Here is a 23818-nt window from a genome sequence, read left to right as displayed (position 1 = left end):
GGTTCCACAGGCCAGGTGCTACCCACCAAGCACTATGACCCGAGCTCCATCCTAGGAACCCACATGGCAGAAGAGAATCCAAAAGTTGTTCTTTGACTTTCTTAACTCCATGCACACAAGTATGTTCATGCACATGTATATGTGAGATTGACTGCACACCACACACATACAAACACACAAACACAACACACTTCTCTTTCTCTCTCTTTCTCTCTCTCTCTAATAAATGGATATTTAAAAAAAAGAATTCTTTTAAAAATACAATAAAAGACAAGTCAGTACTTCTTAGCAATCAACTAAATCAAAAGCTTCCTTTTATCTCCCAGTATCCAGAATCACATGAAAGAGTGCCAAGTGTTCTAAAAGAGAAGCTCAGTCACAGAAGGGACACTGGGAAAACTAACAATCATTTGTTTCTTTCACTGAAGAGAATTTATATCATGCCCCAAGAGGAGCCACAGGAGAAAGACTGCAAAGACTGGCACCCCAGCAGCCCTGAAACTCTGGGACTCTTTTAAAGATTGTTTCTAAAAGATGTTGAGAAAGACCTCAGGGTAAAGAAAGGGCTCATAGGTAACAAGGAAATGCAAAGTCACACATACACAGGCTATAAAGGTTAGTTTGGTCAAGTCAATCTACATGATATTTTTCCTAGAGTTCATATGGATTAGTTCTGGCGGTTACCAACATTTATGACAATGGTGTGTGTATCTTATTAAAACTGATTTCAACATCTTACTAAAAGAAGTTTACCTAGAAAAACTATAGGTGTGATCAAAAAGTTAAAGCCAAATTTTGTTAGATGCCATGTTCAATATTTGGGATTATCACTCACACATCACAACTTCTCAGATAACTTACTCTTCTGATCTTCTTCCGTTTTTTGGAACGTGGTCTTGTCTCTATCCTCTGGACGCTGCACCGCACAAGTAACAACAGGTCTTGAAGGCTGAACAACTTATACACAAAATTTCCTTCTTGAGGAGCTATATATTCTGATGTATCTTCAACATAGTCTTGAAGTTCATATGGCAATCCTTTTAAAAAACATTCCTCATTACCATTTAAAAATATGCTACCTCTTTATGCATTGTAATCTGGGATACAACAACTCAATAACTCTATGTGACTGTCAGTTCTCCACCTCAGGCCATATTTACTTACTGACATTGCAGCAGAGAGCTGCAACCAGAGTTTTAAAGTTCTCTTACTTTTCACAAATACGTCCATGAGCACTGGGCAAAGCATGCATCAGGGTGCTAAGCAGTGAGAAGAAAGAACTTAAAAGGTCCTGATATTCTTAAGCCAGGCAGACTGAGGGGCACTGTCACAAGCATTCTGCAGTCTACTACACAGGGCACAGAAGTCTGGACAGGCCAACGTTTATGACTCCCTCTATCAGAGTAGTAGTCATTCCATATACATACTGGGTAAACAGGTTATAACACACATACAAATTGGGTAGATATACAAAGAAGACACAGTGGAAGCAGAAACTCTGATCAACATACTGAAACGAAATGTCAGCGACTAGGTAAAAATTACAAAATGGGTTATAATTGCATGAAAGAAGGGAAAAAGCTAAGGAAAAGGAATAGAGAAACTGGTAAGTTCTTGATATTCACTTACGTCCTTTAGGCTTCTGAAATGCAGAAGGCCAACTGGATTTTGGCCAGCTGGAGGCATCTGAAGTAGCAGAGGGTTGCTCAGAAGCAGATGGTTGTTTAGATTCTTCTGAATTAATCAAGGGCAACTCAGGCATTTTCCTAGAAACTGGCTTTAAAAGCTCATCCTGCATTTTTAGAATTTCTCCAACTGGATCAAATTTTTTATATACTCTTTTGATAGGTTTCTTTAAAACACAAGACTCTTCAGAAACCACAGTAGTAGTCTGTTTTCCCACAGAAGCCCGTGCTGAAGAATTTGGACTTGCTGGTCTAGAACCCACATCAGCTGTCTTTCCGTCACTATTACTTTTACTCTCTGTATCAATGATTAAACAATCTTCATCTGTATCACTACCACAAGAAATCCCTTTCTCAGTTTCAGCTGTTTCTGATGCAGTAGCTGTTCTGTTGGCATTGTCAGGGTTACCCTGAAAACTCGGTCTTTTATCATTGGTACAAAGCATACCTACATCACTTTCCTTAGAGATTCCATCAGATGTTTTGCGGACTTCATTGTCTTGTACTAAAGATTTTGCACTGGCACTGGGAACCTCTTCACGACATGATTCCAGTCCCTGATCATCTTTATTTTTGCACCCTTCAGGACCACTTTCCACACCAGAGAACAGCTGTTTCTCCTTCTGTAATTGTTTCATCAGCATCTGACATAAACTTCTAGAATCCTCAGTAATGTTTGGTGAAGCTGGTACCTCAGGTGTAGCTGGTACCACAGGTGCAGCTGCTACTTTAGGGGCTGTGTAGACATCTGTCAAGATGGGTACAGAGGAGTCACTTTCTGAACTTGGTGACCTGGATGAATTAGTGGTAGTTACTCCAAAGGTTTCAAGTTCTGTGACATCATCATCAAAATCTAGATCCATATTTTCCAGAGTCTCAATTTTTCGGCACTCATTAGCTTCAGTGGGTATCTTGGAAGAAAATATATTGGCAAATTATTAGGGAAAAGTTGAGGCCACAGTTACCTAACTCTTAGTGCCCTTATCCCTAACATTGCAGTTCATGTTTTCAGAAGCAGAAAGACGGGACTAGAAAGATGGCTCAATGAGTAAAAGGATTTCTATGCAAGCACATGACCTGAGTCTGGATCTCCAGTATACAAGTAAAAGCCAGACATGGTGATGTGTGCCAGCAATTCCAGTGTTACGGGAGGGGAGACGGGACTACAGCGGAGGGAGATCCCAAGGACTTTCTAGCCAGTCAGTCTAACTGAAAAAGTTAAGTCTCAGTGTCAGTGAGAGAGTGAATCTCAAAGACAAAGGTGAAGAGTATAAAGATATTCTGTGTTAACCTCTGGTCTCTACATGTGTGCACCTAACACTTATATGTCCCTCCCACCTCCATATAAATGTTCACACAAACAGAAAAGTCTTTAAAATGTATACAACTTATATTTAAGTATTTAATTTTGTTATCCCTTGAAAATATTCATATAGACACATCTGTCAAGGTAGAATAGCACAGGAAACTGAATTCTGAAATGCCAGACCCAAAGAGGAATATTAACAAACAAGAAAACAGACAAGACCCTCAAGAAGAGACGGAGAGTCCAATGGCAAGAGAGGTTCAAGCATGCCCAATTCATAAACTCTGGGAAAGCCTTGATCCTAGCTGACCAGGAGGACAGTTTCTTTACTGCTGTTAGGCAAGAGTCTCCTAATATCAATCAGTGACACTTTTAAATCCACTCAAGGTAAACACCGAGTAACATACTATAATGGACAGGAAGTAGCTCTTAGTATGCTGGGACATGAAGTCACTGAAGTTGTTGTCTTTATGTACTATTCTGGTAACAGAAGAACTACAAATAGCTTTCAAGTATTCAAGAATATTCTACCCTTGAGTCAAGAACCAGAGATCTCTCCTCAATATGAAAGGGCCCTCATTTTTAAAATTAATCAATTTTAGTTTTTTCCTCACCAAGCAGGTCCACACATTGTCCAAGCCTTGAATTTCTTATGGATCAGAGGCTGGCCCTGAAGTCCTAAACTTCCTGCCTCCATATATGCTGGGATTACAGGTATGCCATACCCCTATACAGCTCTTACTTTTACTGTTTGTGGTACTTAAGACTGAACCCGGGACTATTTGCATGGTAGGCAAGTACTCTACCACTAAGCTGTAATCCAGCCCTAGCAGAGTGAATACTTTTTACCTTCATAAATGCCATGAAAACTTGACTATGAGCTAAGTACATACTAGACTTTGGGGTAGGGTTTGTGAGAGTAAGTCTGGCAGCAATTAAGCAATAAGATTGGTTTACAGAAATTACCTGATTTCTCTGAACCTCACATCTCATATTTATAAAACAAGAATAACAAGGTTACTTTCTGGATTTGTTCTAAAGATCAAATGTGAAATTATATGCAAGGATTTTCTTGACATTGTGCCTGGCACACAGTACACAGCCTCCTCAACCACATGGCAGCTCTAATTAAATGAACAAATCCAGAACAAAGGGAGACTATATGGCACCAACAGGAGGGCAATCCTACACAGCAAGGTTAAAACAGAACTGGACATAGTACCAAGAAATAAAGAGAGGAGTAACAGAGGCAATGTTAGCAGAGTTCAAGGTAAGAGAAAAAGAAGGAAAATACACATATGTAACAAAAACATCACCATGGCTGCTCAATGGTACTGTCTCTAAACAGATGCATATACAGGAAGGATGAATAATATTGATAGAAACAGACAGAAGAAGGACTGAAACGTATAACCGTTTTATATAACGTATAAATAAACGTTTATATAATGTATAAATTCTATGTATACTATCTTCCTCAGAGAATCCAAGAGGCCATTCTAAAAGTGAATTATAAGTTAGTAAAATTTCAACACTGTGCAAAGCAAAATTTGCTAAGGTCCTACTCTAGTTAAAAGGTAAATAAAATTAGAAATTATTAAGGAAGCTTTAAACAAAAAATCCAAGCACTCAGAAAATAAAAACACATCCAAACCTATTGGGTTAAAAGAAGGAGCTGAGAATTTCAGAATACTTAAGCAACAAAAACTAGAATAAACACTAATGATAATTAGTATCACAATATGGGGCTCAACAGACACCACTTTCCCCTCACGATCATTTCTGTCTTAGGAGACACCAACTATCTCACAACTCCAAACAAGGGCTGAGGAAGTTAGGCTGAAAACCTCTGAGGAAATGGGTTCGTTCTATATAAGCCTCACTCACAACTCTATGGGTAAAAGGCCTTGCTGGGAAACTGAGCCCTGCCTTGTTTCCTTCATCCTGTGATACTGCCAAAATACAGGCTTTTTTGGTTATCTCCTCAGAACTGGTAAATAACACCAAAAGCACAAAAGAACCTAAATGGTGGCCTGCCTCCTAGACTTCTGCTTTCCTCTATATCTCAGCTTTGTAAATCCTTATCATCTTATAAGCCCCCCACCAATGGTAGTAAGAAATAAGTTTTTATATTTTATCCAGCAATAATTTTCAGGTGTCATCAGTAATGAAAAGGTCCACCATGACCAAAGCCATTCTGTGACTTTTTATCCTTCTTAACCTACTTTGTGTCTTTGTGGCACTTCTCATCTCCTGATATGTCCCTGTCCCCAGTACACAGTCCAAAATAAAAATGTAAAAGAATAAAACAAAACAAAACAAAAAAGCTGGAAGTGCTTTGTGATACCACATAAAAATATCAAAGCTCAAATGGCAAACAGAAAAAAAAGAACATATAAAAACAAAAACACCAACAGCCTTAAAATGGCTTAAGTTCTTAAGTGTGGGTAAATACTTTTATGTTATTTAAAACTGTTTGATTTCTTACTTAACTAAAAATCTCTGTTCATATTTACTATCCTCGGGTCTTTTTGGTCCTGAATATAAAATGGCCCTATTTCTGTCCATTTCTTCATTTCTTAACATCTCCTGGTTTTCTCCATATTTATCCGTACCTGCTGCTTCTGCTACTGGACATTCAGTTTGCGTCATCTACTACACTGTAAATGCTGAGAGAATCCAAGTTGCATTCTTATTTATCCATCTCAGCACACAGAATAGAATTTACAGTCAATATTTGTTGAACAAATTATTTTCTACAAACAAAATGTTTAACTTTATTATAGAAAAATTATCTTTAAGTACATATCATTAAAACTGATATTTAAATCATGCCTGTCACTCTAATGCCCTGTATGTTTTGAATTACATAGTACTGTTAACTACCATTGTCTTCTTGTGTTACAGAACCACACCAATCCTCACTTGTCTCACTGTGATTCCATTTGTTAATTCATCTCTATTCAGCCTTTCCCACTGCCCTCTTTGGCTTCTGGGACCACTGCTCTGCTGTCCACTTCTATGAATGTATCTTTTAGATGTCACATTATAAGGTAAAATCACATGTTTTGTGCCTGGCTTATTTCATTTAACATTCTGGTCTTCAGGTACATCCATACTGTTGCTAAAGACAGTACAATAACCTCCCTTTAAAAAGGTTTACTAGTATCCCAGTGTATTTATATGCCTTATTTCCTTGATCCAGTTGCCCATTAAAGCTGATTCCATAGCTAGGATACTGTGCACACTGTTGAAGGGTCTAAGTGCTCTGGTTGGTTATTTTCTTTGAAATCCATGCTTTACTGGGCAGTTAATGGAACACATGGCAGTCTTATTTTTAAGGAACTTCCCCACTGTTTTCTGTAGTGGCTGAGCTAACCTGCATTCTGAACAAGTGTTCCACACCCTCCTCAGTATTTGCTTTTTTAATCTGTTACTTGTAAAATCTGAAATTGGTCTCACAAGTCTGCCTTAGCTTTCCAAGTATTAGGGTTCACAATATGAGCCACATGCTTGGCTAGCACTTGTCATTTATCTTTTGTGTTATTTCCATTCTTACTAAGAGATGACACCTCATTGTGGCGTTTGTGTGTATATGTGTGGGTGTGTGGCAGTCAAAAGTTGAGGTCAAATGTCTTCTTCCTCAATCATTCTCTATCTTGTTTTTTGAGAGACAAAGACTCACTCTGAACCTAAAATTCATTGTTCAGCTAGGCTGGCTGGCTGATGGCCTCCAAAGATCTACATGTTCTTTCCATGGGTCTACAGGCATGCCCAGTTGTACCTGCTATTTATGTAGGTGCTAGGGACTTGAACCTAGATCCTCATGCTTCTACAACAAGCCATTTACAGATTGAGCCATCTCCTTGGTTCCTTATAGTTTTAATTTGTATTTCCATGACAATTAGTGATTGTGAATATTCTTTCATATATATTTCAGCTATTTATGAATGTTTCAGAAAATGTATACTCAGATCACTGTCCTGATTTTTAAATTTTATTTTTGGTAAGGGGGTTAGAGATGGTTCAATAGCTAAGAGCCCTTGCTGCTCTTCAGGAGGCCCAGGTTCAGTTCCCAGCACTCACATCAGGTGGCTCATGAAAGCTCCAGGGGATCTGACATCTTTGGCCTCTAAGCACACCCACACTCACACACGCAGGCACAAAACCTACCTATGACTAAATATAAATCTTTTAAAAATTGTTAAGTGATACATAAAAACTGGGGAGTTAACCATGTATCATGTACTGTTTCAATACATGTATATTAAGGACGATTTTAACTATGAAGTTTAAAGATTTGCAGTGTAAGTTTACGCTCCAAAGGATAAACAAGTATATCATCAACAAGGGAGAAAAAGTATTACATACATCCATCTCAGAGGTGCACTCTTCTGGTTTGTCCATAAAGACTGCAGAGACTGGGACAGATGTGGTTTTTGATAGTACATGTTTTAATGGAACTTCATGGAAGAGTTGATTTCTTTCTCTCATTGTCATTTGCTTTCGGGGAAGTGGTGAATTAATATAAATTACTTTAACTGGTTTGGAACCTTAAAACAGAAACAGAAGCAAGTGGTGATTAGTATCTGGTAGTTTTATTTTAAAAAAAAAAAAAAGGAAAAAGGATATGTGGCAGAAAGATCACAAAACAGAGACAGGATAGGGCAGTGGGGCCATGCCTCCTGCATCCGTCTCTCTTGTAATACATATCTTTTAAAACAAACAAACAAACAAACAAACAAATAAATAAACAAATGCCCCTTAGTACTAAAGGACAAGAGGATCCAGTCAGCAGGAGAAATGTGCTCTAACAATGTTTAAAGGCTTCTGAGCTTTAGAGTTGTATTGTTAGTATCTTAATTTCTTTGTTCTTTTAGGAATTTGAAAAGCGCATGTACACTTTTGCAAGAGATCACATTTAACTCTTAACCTGTAGTACTGTGAAGCACAATTAATAAAACCTCAGAGAGGGAAACTGGGGTTCAACCTGAAGATTTGAAAAGCAAAGCGGCCAGCCACTGGCTCTCCGACCTCAGTCTGAAAATGGCAATTCTGCCTCCAGCAACTTCAGAATGAGACTAAGTTTGAGAACTGTCTCCTTCCATTTTATATTCCTCTCTAAGGCTGGGATTAAAGGCATGCACCGACCAGTTTCTATGGCAACTAGTGTGGCTACTGGGATTAACGGTATGTGTTACCACTGTCTGGTCTGTAAGGTTGACCAGTGGGGCTGTTTTACTCCCTGATCCTCAGGTAAGCTTTATTTATTAAATACGAATGAAATGCCACTACAGTACTGTTTTATCTTTATAAATGAAGATCCAATGTTTCATTTATATCCTTATGTTTAATATTATTCTGGAGGATAAAAATGGTCAAATATGAACCAGACTAATAGAAGAATTAATGTGCAAATATTAATTTACTGGTGACCAAGGCTATCCTCTGTCAACATACTTTAAATCTGGTTCCCAACAATAAACAACAAATTCCTGGAAATCTGCTCCCTGCAAACTGTCTAACGGAGTGAGGCATTCCTTTACACCACTGACAAACAGAAGTTGAACAGCTTCCATAGATTTCTGGCCACCCGAGTAAAATTTTCTCCTCTGTCTTATTTCTTAACATAACTGCAGGTACCATAGGTCTGAGCAGTCAGTTCTATCACAACTTTAGAGCAGGGAAAGCTCTACTGAGTTTAAATGTCAGATTCTTATTCTCCTGAAACAAAAATGGAGATCTGTGTGTGGCACACAGCCATCTATGTCTGTACAGCCGAAATGAGGTAATTCCGACCATTCTGAGTACATTATTTGGCACATCAAATCACAAACCTTCAACAGTTATCATCTGAACACACACTGGGATTTCCCACTGCTCCTTGTAGCTTGGTCCATGGTTATTGAGCAAGGTGAATAATGCTTGGCTAGTCAGAGCTATCTGCGGACGGTATCTTGAAACAAGCTTCTCTGCATTCGGGTCTTTACTAATATCCTGAAAAACAATTGTGTTCTATATTGTGATTTATGGTTCACAATAAACAAAACAATGCATGTCTTATTATCTAGGTCACTCACAACATTTCTACCACAAAGTGATGAGGAGATGGGAACATCACAGAAACAATGTTAGAACAACCAGGCCACACATCTTTTGTGCAGTACAATTATTAGGATTATTTTAACTTTTTAGGAAAACCACTGTGACTTACGTAGTGCATAGCTTCAGCTTTCTGCTGTGGGGTCTCAATGGAAGACATGTCATCTTTTGAAAGCTGCAACTTCACAGGCATCGAGGGAAATGATGTTTTTACAAACTTTGCACTGCCCTAAATAAGTGGAAAATAAAGTTATTATTGCAACATTGGAAATGTAACTGAAATTTCAAATGTCAATCTTAGAACCTCCTTAAGTTAAGACATTCTTTCATGGTATTTCTTGACAACCACAAACAATGATTTTGTTACTGCTATTGTTTCTAAAAAGGTTCAGAGTCTTCTGCAATCTTCCTGCTACTTTTGTAGTTTCACCTTTTGTTTTTTAATGAAGCATAAATCACAACACAGAAGAAGGGAAGTGCTAAAATACATTTTCTATATACTTATTTCTCAAATATGTTAATAAATTTTCTTTAAATGGAACTCCCTGTTTTATTTGAGAAGTATTAAGAAAAGTGGGAAGAAAAAAAAGTCAAGAAACAAAATTAGTAGCAGTATTTTAAAAGCATAAGGTATTACACCTGTATCATGTATCCCAAAAGTTTAAACACAGTGTCTACATAAGACATAAATGGTGTTTCTAGTCAAAGCCCCCCAGGATCCACTTCACATTCACAGAATAAACCTTACCAAAACAAGAAGAGTCTTTTCTAACTTCAGCCCCATCTCTGTTTTGAAAGGAAAGAATCCCATCAGGCTGGTGACTTCATGGAGAGTATAAAATTCTGGGTATTTTTTCACTTGCTCAATGCAAGCTCTTAGAATTTGCTGTGAAATAGAAATAAGAATTACTCATTTGTATTATACTTTCCTGAGAAATATGCTTTGGTTTATGTAACTATAAATTTATTAGTTGCAAAGTGGAATCCATTTCACTCATTATTTCTTCTAATAATCCACAATTCTGTGCATTTCCTACTTGATTTAATCTCTTAGTTTTCATAACAAATTTTAACCTAATTTCCTAAAATAGTGGTATTTAATAATACTAAAATTAGTGATCTTATGAAAATTTAAAATTAAATAGAGAAGACAAGGTATTTTCTATGCTTCTTAGGAAACTGACAAAAGAAATGAAGCCACATGAAAATTTCTGCACAAAATGTATTACACAAAAAGAAGCACATGAAGTTGGGGCTGGGTGTATATGAACATGTCTGTAATTCCATTTGAGAGGTAGAGGTAGGAGGGTCAATGATACAAGATGAGCCTGGGCTACATGACAACCTGCTCTGAAGAAAAAAAAAAAGAAGACTAAGTTCTTAAATGTCTTCTCCAGTTTCCAAAATATTAATGACTTACTAGGAAATATAGCTGGGAAGGATATATTCACAGCTTTACCCAATAAAAACCATACATTTGTGATAACATGTACCTCAGAGGAATAGAGCCATCATTGGGGAAAGTTTTGATAATTTTAAAAGTACATACATGTGCTGTCATCTAAGGTATCTATCATCTTTTGTTACTGCATGGTGCCTAAACCTTGTAGCAAATATTTTATTTTTCAGGCAGGCTCTCACTGTGTAGTTCAGGCTAGACTGGAAGTCACTATGTACATCAGACTGGCCTGGAACTCAGAAATCAGAGAGCTGCCTGTTTCTGCTTCCCAAGTGTTGGGATTAAAGGCATGTACCATCACTACCAACTAGGATGTATTTTAGATCACAGAAGCTCCAACTTTCTATCTATAACTCCCTCCTTCCAAATAGTTATAAAATGCTTCAAGTTACAAATCAATAGGTAGCTCAGTACACCTTTATTATTTATTTATGAATGTATTAATTTATTTATTTGTGTGTGTGTGTGTGTGTGTGTGAAGGAGGGGAAAGAGAGGCAGGTGACAGAAGAGAGAACTTGGGGGAGTCAGCTCTCTCCTATGACGTGGGGGGTCCTTAGGGTGGAAATCAGGTAGTCAGGCTCGGCGCTAGTGCCTTTAGTGGGGGGGCCACAGCTTATAATTCCATATCCCCTGTTCCTCCTTTCCTAGTACACACACCCTGCTGTGTTTAACATGTTTTTCTTCCACCTATGCATCTTATTGCTCTTCAGGATATCACTCTTAACTACTGCAGGTGTGGGTTGGAACAGAAAAGTTGCTTTAAATTCTCAGTGAACTATACTCTTTCCTCCCTGTCAGTAGTTCCAGTGAGCACACACTTATGATGTTCCCGTCCTGTCGTAGGCATTGTAAGAATTCAACAGACAAAGGGAACTAATAAGCAAGCACCAAGTGGTAAGGTACACCCTGGTTACTTATCGGCAAATCTTAGTGAAACTGTGCTGGATGTTACAGTGCTTGCAACTGCATTCATTTAACTCAGCACTCGTTCAAGAAAAAAAAGAAAGGAACCCCCTGAAGCATTTACAGGGCTGTAGTGCATACTGTAATCTGAAGTATGACAGTGCACCTTTACCTGCAGCTCAACTTTCAGTTCCTGTTCCCTGCTACCAAACAATGAAAAGACCTCTGAGAAAATTCCACAAACAAGAAATTCCTAAATTCTAAACAGTGAATAATTTTGAGTAACACATTAAAGCTCTGTAGCCCTGTGTCACCTGGCTCTGTCCAAACAAATGGTTTCCGCAGAAGCTACCTCCAATATGGACTGCAGTGCCTACCTCAATATTCCGAGCAGCCATGAGTTCTACTATTTCACACACTGAGTAGTGCACTGGCCTCCATGTAACTAAACTGCTAAAGCTGATGGTTCCCTAAGCGGCGGGGGTCTTCTTCACACACTTTAGAGAGGCCACACTTATTTATTGCTCAGCAGTTTATGTAAAAGAGATCTTTACCTCTGTGAAGAGACGGGCCTCATCAGACAGCATATTATAATCCTGTGCACATTTCTTTGCAGAATTCTGCAGAAACTTTAGGAATTCATTAACTTCTTCATTCACATGTTTTTTCATATCCTTAAAAAAAAAGTACACATCTTTAAAAAAAGTTTCACTAAAAGTATTTACTCCTCAATAGTTGCCCTAATAATTTGAACTTCAAAGAATAAACATTAAATCCAGAATGGAAATCACAAAGAAAATTATTTTTAAATCACCAAATAATAATGATTAACTTATTATTAAAAACTCTAAGAAAGGGGGCTGAAGAAATAGCTCAGTGGTTAAGGGCACTGCTGCTCTTCCATAGGTTCTGAGTTCAATTCTGTGCAACCACATGGTGGCTCACAGTTATCTATAATGGGATCTGATTCCCTCTCTGGTGTGTGTGAAGACAGTTCACTAATATACTTAAGTAAATAATTATATAGGTTCAACCCCAAGCATCACATGCACACACACATACACACCCAATCCACAGAGGCACTTGGGAGGTAGAGGGAGAGGCAAGCAGAACTCTGTGAGTTAGAGGCCAGGAAACCCTGTCTTGAAAAGAAGACAACAACAACAAACTCCACAGAAATAGAAAAACAAATGAACAAAAGTACAACATGAGGTGAAAGTGAAGCATGTCTGGGCAGCCTGTTTGTATAGGGTTTCATGGTCTGAGCTGATAGGAAGACTGACCAGGTCTCTTCCTCAAGGAACAGGTTCCACCAAGATACAAACTTGGATCGCTGGATTCAGAGTCCAGAGCATTGACCATTACACCATGGGAGCTGGTGCAAAATTACAATATACATGTAGGAAATTCTGCTTTCTATTTTCTAAAAAGATAAGTCTCTTAAGGGAGAAATGAGCAAAGTGTACAGCTAGGAGAGTCCTAGAGCTACAGTGCTTGTTGCTGGGTGTGGTGGCACACTCCCACAACTTGTTGCTTTGGAGGTGGTACAGGACTAGTTGTTATGTCACCCCTGGCTACCAACAACGCACGCAGACAACCTGGGACATGTACATCAATGTTTTGAAACAAAACAGTAAAAAAAAAAAACCAATGGTTTATAGATACATGGAAGATGTTTGTTTTCATTGGTATTCAATATATTTATTTAGATAAAACAAGAAATCATCCATTTTCTCATATGCAACAAAGACCAAAAAAGGGAGAACAATGTCTACTGTTGGTGAAGGTGCCTTCAAAACCTCTTATAGTAATATAAACAAATAATTCAAACCTTTCAAAGAATAATTTATCCATCCATAACTACAGATCAAAGCTTTAAAAACATGTAGCATTTGATCTTAAAATTTTATTTTACAAAAGATTTATTTAAAAGAATCTATTTTAAAGAAATAATCACAAGGACAAAGATTTTGTTAGAAAGATATTCAGCATACTATCATTTCTGTAAAAAGGTATATGAACAAAATTTACTCAAATTGACCACAGCAAGCTTGTAAAGGCGCTCTTGCTAGGATGTAAGATGAACTGGATGAAGCGATACACAGCAGAGCAGGTGCCAGAACTACACACAATAAAATCAACAGAAGGCTTAAAGTGCCTACACTTTAAAGTCCTTACCTTCCCATTTCTGTAAATATGACTATACCTAATGAGAGAGATGACTAACAAATTAACAATGGCAAAGAAAAATGAAAGGAAATAGAAAGTGGAATTATTTTCTGATTCTTTTCTGTAGCTGATGAACAGAATACATACCAAATACTGCAGGAATTCATTTGTATTTGTCCCAACAGCTTTGGAACTTGAGGGGATCTTTGCATATTTAGCCAACAAATCCACGTACGCCCTCTGCTCTCTCTGTGAGAACCGAGAGAAACGAGGATAAGGAACTCTTGGTTTTGGAAGGAGAATCATCCCAACTTTTTCCTTTGCTTGAGTTGCTGAACTAACTGCAGGCTCATTTTCTACAGAACTTGCTGAGACATTCAAATTTTCTCCTATACGTCTGGAAAAAAAATACAATTTACAAATATGTGCTTTTCACATGAAGATTACTATCATGGAACTTATGATTCTCAATCAAAAGGGAGAATAATATGACATGATTAACAGTAACTTCTGGATTATTATCTAACTCTGCCACCTGCATTTTGATGTTCAGTCATTTAGTGTAGATTAAGTATTCTGCATGAAAAGACCTCATTGCAGGCTTACCTTCAGCCACATGACAGAGAGGGAGAGGCACACTTCAACCAGCTATTCTATTTGGAACTTTCCCCTTTTATTAAAAGGGAAAATCATTCTTGTGAATTATACTAACATTTACTTATTGCAATGCTATTTGGCTTTTAATGCTTAGGTTCTTCAGTAGGTTATCAGCTAAAATGGTGAACAAAGAACATTAAGAACAGAATAAAATGGGGTCACACACTTGAGGTTAATTAATTCACTGAGATTCTAAACTTTCTGGTTTCCATTGGTTATCTCAGAACTTAAAAATAAAATTCCAATAACTGTGTTACATTTTATGGGAGCAGTAGTGATTTTAGAAAAACTGGACAATTCTCTATCTATCAAGTATATGGCTAATCCCATGGAAATGCTTCTACACTTTTTATGGATGCGAAAGAAAAATTAGAGTGTATCTATAAGGAGGAGTTCTCAAAGAGAAGGCAACAAGTATAGCAGCCTGAAAGTCTGATATTAGACTTGTTTATAAAATGACATCCCCAATTAAGTCACTTTACTATTTCTAGTAAAACATACAACCATAAATTATTATCTTGTTCATAAATTGTTTCTATCTTTGCTATTCAGTAAGATACTAGTCTACAATTTCAGTAAGAGAATAAGTCTACCAAAAAAACTACACTTCCTTGGTCTCTTAACAACTCTGATTTCTACCACAGTCATTGTTTCTTTAACTTGGCTCCAGCTAGACAATAATTCATGAAGGAAAGGAAACTAATGACAAAGATGGATGTCTATTGACTCATTCACTAATATTCACTGATATTTATACTTGCTAGTACATGCTACGTCCAAGAGCAGATTATAGTACAATCTTTGATTGCCAGGATCTTAAACCAGTGGCTTGACAAATGAATGAAAGAAAACCACATGAAAGAAGAAAAAAATAAATAAATAATATGTGCATATGTATATTTATATTCAGTATCATAATGATATTAGGTTTCCAAACTAAATTTACCAAATAGCTGGCTGAGAAGCATCGTCTGGAGACCACGGATTAAGAAGGAAAGAGAAGGAAGGGGACAATGGCTGCAATCATGACATGTTGCTTTTCTATGGCATTCATTTCTTTAAGTCAGTAGGAACATCTAACTTGTCACCAGAGTGAAAGGCTGGCCATAATCTGGAGGAATACTAGATGCTGAGAATATATGACATTGTTTCACACAACTTCTAAAGGTCCTTTTTTTTTCTAACATTAAAAACAATTCTGATTTGCTATTACTTTGATACCACATTTTTTCCCTATGATTATGGCTTAGTATATTTTTTCTGCTTCTCTTAAATACAGTCTTGTTCATTTTAGGATTTGGTTCTGAGAACTGAATCAGAGGTTTCTTATAGGCTGTACATATGCCACACCCACTATAAATGGACAATCTTCCCAAACATCGCATCTTCTGTTGTAGGAATGTCTATGTACAGATGCACTATACAATGCAGGGTAGGTATTGTTCTTTTATCGTACATTATGTATTTAGAACATCAAGCTATTTTTAAAAGTTATGTTTCTGGTAGCTAGCTATCATCTCAGTTTGGGCTAATGAAGGAAGTACATTAGTTCTTACAAAACAGTTGCTATAAAAAAGTACAAAGGTTTGGACCTTGATACGGTTAGGAACTACTAATTTATAACACTAAAATAAATATGGTATAAATTCAAAGTCTGAAAATAGTCTTTTAGAAAAGGGTAAGAATCTTCCTCAAATAAAGCAAAATCATTTTAAAATACTCAGAGATAAACTATGAATGGAAAACTCAACAAATAGCTAATTAGTTAATGGGAAAGAATTTTGGATATTAAAATTGGAATGTTTAGGTTGACTCCAGAAATACAGGCAAGAGAACAAATACTTAGCTCTAAGTTTCTCCGATAACTGTATAAAAATAAGCTCATTTTAGGTTAACAAAATGAATATTAACTGCTGATCTTGGTAGAAATGTATTACAGCAAATTGATTTCTCACTAGAATATGTCTTGAGAGCTATTCAAACCTAACAGTATTGTGTCCGCAACTCTTAACAATACTGCTTCACAGCTGTCTCTCTGAATATGAGAACACGTCTGTCCTCCTGGCACAAACTGGCAAATTTAATTAAGCTGCTGCAGCAACAAGATGCTGACTCAGATATGCCCGAGTAGGAATGTCAAGACATTCTAGCAGTTTAAATTGGCTACATGCAGCGAAGAATGGAATGGCAGCACATCAAGATCATTTTCAAGTGCAGTGCTGTCAAATCTTCATCAGGTACAGCCACAAGTACCCAACAGCACTACCTACATACATTATACCACTGCATTTTATTTCAGTTGATAGTTTGAAGCTTCTTCCTTCATTTTGCCAACTACCATTTTCCTTTCTACTTCAAGATGCTATAAAATAAAGAAATGTTCCAAACTGTTAGTTTGCTAGATTCTAAGTCGACTAGTTTGGCAGTTTCTTTAAAAACCACATTTAGAAATGATATTTCCGGGCTCCACCTCAAAGTCTACTTGAAACTTAGAGTTTAGCTTTCTTTTATATTAGTCAGGTTACAGCAACTATTTCTCCTCATCTTATTCAGAATTATTCAGTAACTTGTTGGCTTAAAAATCAATTATAAAGATCTATAACTAAATGCTTAATTTTAAATAAAGGCAGGTGTTTATTTCTACATGAATATCATTGAAAGAAAAAAATGCCATTTTGACTTTTTGTTTCATTCACACTGACTTCTAACGTCACACTATTCTGGTGGTCCTTTTATCTTACAAACATGTATGGAGTATAACAGTCTAGTTAATGCTTTTTATACTGAAATTAAGAGTAAAACGCCTTTTGGTGATGCAATGGGGCAATTAAAAATGTCACAGTCTTGAAATCAACCCAATTAAAGGTATTTTTCCAACATGCTAGAGAACACAAAAATTACTATATTATAAATTAAAAAATGTTACTTTTTTCCAACAAGCAAAGTTCTAAATAACCGAAGCCCAAAATCAGTTCCTTATAACAAAAAGTTTAGAAACATGTATCAATATTTTGTGCTTATCTTTTACTTTAAAATGCAAATTATGCTAATAAACTGTGCTGTAATAAAACAATCTAAAGACAGGAAAGCATATTCTAAGAAAAATATTTTAGAATTTTTTTTTTAAATAAGGCTAACTGGCAGAAAAATTCCTCTCTTTTATATAACTCATGCCTAAGAAAGGCCTAACAAAACTATCCTTACAAAGAACTTAAAGTAAGAAGCATGGTAGAATGAAGACTAATATTAAAGCCAGGCATGGTGGCCATGCCTGCAATCCTAGAACTCATGGATGCAGAAAGATGAGGTTAGATGGATCAGTGAGCTCTTGCTAGCCACAGTTACATAATGAGATCTTGTCTCAAAAAGAAAAAAAGATAAAGTTAGAAATTTTTATCTGAAATGAAGGCTAAGACAAAAATTCCAATGGAATTTTATACAGTTGTAAAAAAGAAACTAGAACATCTATAGGAACATACATGTAACTAGAAATTATTCTGTTAAGCCAAATAAGTCAGACTAAGAAAAACAAATGATGACCTTACATTTAAAACTTTATATATTTGTGTTGAACTTAATTCAGAAGTGGATCATAAGAGGAGAGGAAGAGATTTGTAAGGTAGGTGGGAAATTCAGAAAATAACAGGTTGCACACAGTAAGAAAGCAAAGGAGGAGAAAGGGAAACAGCCTAGGGAGTAGGGAAAGCATGGAAGAGGGAATAAATGAGAACACAGTATAATACAATATATGGATGAAGATGCCAATAATGAAACCCATTTTTTTTGTATGTGAAACTAAAACATTAGCAAAAGGGGGGTAGCCCCCAAATCAAAACTAAAGGGTTTAGGAAAGATGCTAGGAAAGAGGGAGATCACAGAGTTTTTCAAAACCTCTCTCCTTACAAGAAACGGGTACTCCTTGCAGCTACTTGAGTTCATTCCTAAAGGAAGAAGCTTCCAATATTTGGAAAGAAAGCATGATCCTGGAAGAGCGTGTGCAGCACAGACAGAGGCCTGTGTTCCCTGGAGGCTCTGCCATTGCCCGGTCTGCCCTCATGAATCCTAAAACGGACCAGATGGCTCACTGGTTAAGAGCACTGGCTGCTATTGTAGAAGACCCAGGTTCATTTCTAACAGCCACACAGTAGCTCACAATTGTCTGTAACTCCAGTTCCAGGAGATTTGATATTTTCTTTTGGCATCTATTGACATTGTACACACATGTACACAGACATGGCAAAATGCCCACACACATTAAAAAAAAATCCTCAAGAGCCTTGGAGAGAGAACCTTAGGAAACTAACGTCAATTTACATTTCTGGGTTCAGAGATTTTGTAGCTTTTCCTAATACCATAATGTATATAAATTGAGATACTACACAAACAGATGAAAAATTAAAACACAAAACACTATGCTACTTTAATATAAGGAATACAATGTTAGCAGCTCTTTGAAAGGCATCCAAACAAGGTGTAATGACACAGAATAGGGTTAAAGACAAACAGACAAGTGAATTCACAGAATCCAAGAATTGTGTAAAATGGTAGTCCCTGAAGTTCTGATTCTGCTGTTTGATTTTTTTCTCTACAACAGAGTGTTCTTCCCTAAGTGCTGTTTTTTTTGTTGTTTTTTTTTTTAACTAAATTTCTACTCTTTCAAAGGGCTCTCCAGTCTTAGCCTTGCTCAACTACTAAGAGAACAAGGTAAATGCCAAGGTGCCCTCTAGTTCTCACATTTTCATCCCTGTCCTTGTAACTTGGGAACCCAAGATGACCACCACACTGAGGTGTCATCTACACCACGACTTAGTTCTGTTAGAATGAGTAGTTAACTTTTCTTACAGTGTGACAGGAGTGACTTAGTGTAGACCCAGAGTGACACTGCTGTCTGTGGCTCCAAAGCAGGTGCTCATGGGTGAGATACTGATTTGTTTTTAAATCAACCACCCATTAATGTGATTGTGTGAGTGTTTGCCCAGATTGTGAGACACTGCTTCAGCTGTTCTCCAGCATCACCCGGTCTATTTGTTCTAATCTGAGCACTTGTGTGTAGAGAGATCTTCCTGAGATCAGTCAGCTAATTGAATCTCAAGTTTGTCAAAGATTCTTATGTTGCTCACAGGTTTAAATAACTGTCATTAAGGAGACTGGTATCAATCCTTTTTCAAGATTTTTGTTACAGATTCTGGGCTGTGGGAATTTTTTTCTTCAGGAAAATAAAGCCAATGGCTGTATACATAATTGCTCCCGCTTTCTCTACTAACAGTACATTATACTTAGTCATGACTGGGTGCTGTACTCATTGTTGGGTATGGTGGAGTCATCTCAAGGTTGTGCCAGGTGGCGGAGTCATTGTTAGATGTCAGGCTGAGTTATCATTTGTATTATTGCTGGTTCATGACTTAATGCTCTGTTTAAGTAACTAAGTGGCGGCTTACTGAATTATTAGGTATTTTTGTGGAGTCATTGTTGGAGATTTTTGTTGAATCTCCATCTAGTAGTCTTGCTGAATTATTATTGAACAATTTTGCTGAGCCATGTTTTGGAAGCTTTGATAAGCTACCTTTGGGCAATTTTTTCCAGATTCACGAGCTGGAATTTCTGAGTTGTCATGGAATGCTTTTGTCACATCACCCTTGGGGTTTTACTGAGCCACCATTCAGCATTTTGCTGAGCTGTCTTATGTAGGGTTTCTATAGCTGTGATAAAACACCATGACCAAAGGCAACTTGAGGAGGAAAGGGTTTATTTCAAGCTTACAGTTTCATATCACAGTTTATCACTGAGGCAGGAACTCAATCAAAGCAGGAACTCAGAAAGGGCAGCAACCTGGAGGCAGAAGCTGATGCAGAGACCATGGAGGACTGCTGCTTACTGGCTTGCTCCTCATGATTTGTTCATTCTACCTTCTTATACCGCCTAGGATCATAGTCCCAGGGGTACCACAGGCCATAGTTGAGCTGGGCTCTCCCACATCAATCATCAATCAAGAAAATTATGGCTGCCCATAGGCCAATCTGGTGGGGGTATTTTCTCAATTGAGGTTTCCTCTTCCAAAATTAATCTATATCAAAAGGACATTTAACTCGCCAATACACTGAATTACTTGGGCTTTTGCTGAGCCATTTACTTGGCATTTTTTGTTGGGCCACTACTAAGCATTTCTGCTGACTCCTTAGGCATTTTTGTGGAGTCACTTGCAAATGTTCTGGTGTATCATTTCTGGATACTGTGCTGACTCAGCACTTCCCTGGCGCTAGCAGCTTCCCTTGAAATTTTGCAGGCAATTACCTGGGATGTCAAGTTAGTTCAGGCCCTTGGCAACTCTCCGGGGCCATGGCTTGAACATATCATCAGACCAAGCCCAGACTATTTCTCCTTTGACCTTAAGAATATTTCAGATAAAAAGTTAAGGATGTTGATAAACATTATTTAATTTAAATAATCAAAGGTATTAAATGATTGGGAAGTTTTATGAAATTAGTTATCTCCAGGAATGAATAACAGTAACAGTTTTCAGAAAAATCCATAGATGTATACACCTATGAATCTTAATTTTCTAAAGTTTATACTACCAAAGACATTAATAAAAACTTATTTTAATGCTTTACAGAGCAATCTGGCAATATCTACCAAAATAAAAGCACACATATTCTTTAACTAAAAATTTATCATCTAGATACAAGTACAATAATGCATACTACCATAACTCCTATTATCTGGAAGTATTTTGATGTGTGTAGTACAAAACACACAAACAGACATTATAAACTAAGTCAAGTCCCTAGAAGCATCCTTGATTCTCAGTGGTCTGGATTCAACAGACTAGGTTGAGAGTACAAAATTAGTACTTCTTAAAGCTTGAAAGTATGTCTAATGGTCAGGCATGGTGAGAAACATGATGATGATGAAAGAATCTGAGAACCACTATAAAAACCAGAAGACCGGAAAGAAAGCTGAGTGGAAGAGCTCCACAGTCAAAAGTTCACTGATAATGCAAGAGGAAAAGCTTCAGAAAGCAACTTTTTTCCCATTTTTTAATTCACCCGCTGATTTGCCTTTTCATTGAGAAGTCTTACCTACCTATACTTAATTACTGTTGTGGAAGGACTACCACTGTTGTGTTAACGCCTTCTATATGCCCATCCCTCACTTCATGTCAGCACACACACACCTCTAAAGTAGTGTAAGTCAAATGGAAGCAGAGGTGACAGAAAGGAACGTGGAGAGGATTATTTAAAACAGAAATTTTGGTATTTTCAAAAATGTTGACCAAAATGACTGGAAGCAAGAGAAAATGAAGCTAGAAGAGCAAGTAGGATAACTGACTGAAAGAAGACTGAGAAGGCAGAAAAAGATGGGCAGATGCAGTTCTTTCATGTGAACGCTAACAGGGCCGCAGCAGAGTAAAACTCCTTTGGAGGGGCTTCCTAGTCCCACATCTCTGGTCTCCAGAGTAACCCACAACACAACACACACAGTCAATTAAAAGAGGAAAAGGAACTGCTACAGGCATGTAAGCAGGAATAATGGAACATTATTGCTGACTAGTCATTTTTATACCACAGAAGACAACTTCTTTTGATGAATTGGTATTTGGTACCATCTATTAAAATCGAAAATATACACACCGTCTGACTAAATTTGTATGACTTTACCATACAGAAATAATTGCAAAAATAAAAAACTCACATAGGACTTGCTATAGGAATTAAAAAAACACATATAAAGAATATGAAACTATTAATTAAGATTAAAGAGAAATACTATATGTATGCATGGAAATAAATACAGAACACTGAGTTTTAATGATAAAATTATATTATAAAGTTTTATGATATTCTGAGATAATTACAGCTATGATCTCATTTTGTGTGTATGGAGAAAGGTAAATATCAAAATGTTATCAGCATCTTTCTATTTTTCACATTTTTATAATTTAAATATTTACTAAAATAAATAGTCATAAAACTTCATCTCTCAGAAAAAAACAGTAATGAAATGTGAAAATAAATAACCAAGTGAACATTACCTGTTAGACAAAATATACAGTTCTTTTAAACTTGGAGCCATGGAATGATCTTTATAATTTTCTGGAGAGAAAAATGCTTTAAGGCCATTTTTAGGTGTAATATCCCTGTGAAATAAAGTAATTTACTTGCACTTGACAATTCAAAATCTCATGTTAGACAAAGAAGCATAATGCTACAGCTGTGATTCATGACCTCTACCCTCAGCTACTCCCAATCACCCCTAGTCAGTTTAATCTCATGTGTGAGATCCTACATGCTTAGATGTTTTATTTCTTGGATAGCTTTAAGTTTGGGGCAGTATAAAATTCTCAAGCTCCGAAAATCTGTTTTCCTGTAGTAAACTATTAAACTTCAGAAACCTGAGCGTTAAAGGTGGAACAGAATGAAGTATAATCAAGGTTCTGTCCAGGACAAGCCCTATCTCTGGCCATTAACTGTAATGTTAAAGTATTTGAACAAAATAAATGTGGCTCAATTTGTTTTTGTTTCATGTACTATTGCCCCAGGTGAAAACACTGGCTATCTTATTTATTGCTGACTTTACTTGACTTGGTTAAAAGGGGTAAATGATGGATATTTGCTAAAACCACCTCTAAAGTGATGAGTTTTATAACATCAAAATTAGTTTAAGATTAATATAGTCAAAGTTGGTAAAATAAAAGAAAGAAATTGAATATACTGAGGTTAACTAATCTAGGGAGGACATTGATCAGTAAGACTCTGTGAGAAGAAAGCGCTTCCAGGTCTTTAACACTGTAAAATCGTTTTTGCTTTCACAGTGCCAGAGGGATGCAGAAGTACCTGCATCGCACGTGAATACACGCTGCAGTACTAGGAAGTACTGTAGATGATTCGACACAGGCTGGCCATGGTGAACCGCACCTTTAACCCAGCACTCAGGATGCAGAGGCAGGTAGATCTCTCTGAGTTGAAGGCCAGTTTGGTCTCCCTAGTGAACTCCAGGTAAACTAAAGTGACCATTATAATTGAGACTGATCTGTTATGGTCGATGCTGCTTGAGTGAAGGAATTAAAAAACTGAAAATGTTGAGAACAATTTCAGTACCTCTTCTCCACAAGAGAACAACAACTCAGATGAAATGACAACGAACCCTGAGTGCTGAGTTGTCACTTTAGGTGTTGAAATTAGTCAACTACAATTCAAAAGTATTGGTATATGATAGGGTAAAATCTGAGGCCCTGAAAAAAAAATTTTTAAAAACCCTCTCAAGCCAGAGACCTTCCGTTCCTGTGCTACCCACCGTCCCTGTCTCACTCCTCCAGAATGGATGAGGAAGAGGTCCGACTCACCAGTTCAGCCTTGGTTCACTCATGGTCATGCTAGAGCTCATCTTTCTAGCACTCTCCTTCACTCTAGCCCACAAGAGTCCAGCCTGGCAGTGAAGGCTCCAAGGTAGTGAGGATGGGATCCTTCCTAGAATCTACATTCAACTGAAGAAAAACAAAAGGTCAAGATCAAACCTAGATTCTGGACTGGGGCGAG

The 23818-nt window shown here is 37.2% G+C and overlaps 1 protein-coding gene across 7 annotated transcripts in view; it reads right to left on the bottom strand.

The window, feature by feature from the left end:
* The window catches only part of Ice2 (interactor of little elongation complex ELL subunit 2), a 42545-nt gene that overhangs the window by 17875 nt on the left and 852 nt on the right, over positions 1-23818 (bottom strand). For 4 of the 7 annotated variants that reach the window (XM_048423424.3, XM_085689284.2, XM_048423425.3 and 1 more), the window contains 10 exons: positions 23626-23766; positions 22315-22419; positions 13773-14022; positions 12011-12130; positions 9842-9979; positions 9206-9322; positions 8829-8988; positions 7363-7544; positions 1630-2596; positions 862-1037 (listed from right to left, as the gene is read on the bottom strand). In XM_048423424.3, the coding sequence (XP_048279381.3) occupies positions 862-1037; positions 1630-2596; positions 7363-7544; positions 8829-8988; positions 9206-9322; positions 9842-9979; positions 12011-12130; positions 13773-14022; positions 22315-22419; positions 23626-23666 (2256 nt within the window). In that variant the 5' untranslated portion in view covers positions 23667-23766. Of the gene's footprint in view, positions 1-861; positions 1038-1629; positions 2597-7362; positions 7545-8828; positions 8989-9205; positions 9323-9841; positions 9980-12010; positions 12131-13772; positions 14023-22314; positions 22420-23625; positions 23767-23818 lie in introns of those variants that run through there. The other 3 variants (XM_048423427.3, XM_048423428.3, XM_048423429.3) reach the window with 3 other exon arrangements.

Source organism: Myodes glareolus, chromosome 4, assembly GCF_982192425.1.
Source record: "Myodes glareolus chromosome 4, mMyoGla1.1, whole genome shotgun sequence".
NCBI classification, from domain to species: Eukaryota; Metazoa; Chordata; class Mammalia; order Rodentia; family Cricetidae; genus Myodes; species Myodes glareolus.
The sequence above is the reverse complement of the archived record's forward strand: the minus strand, read 5'-3'. Positions and strand labels throughout refer to the sequence as shown.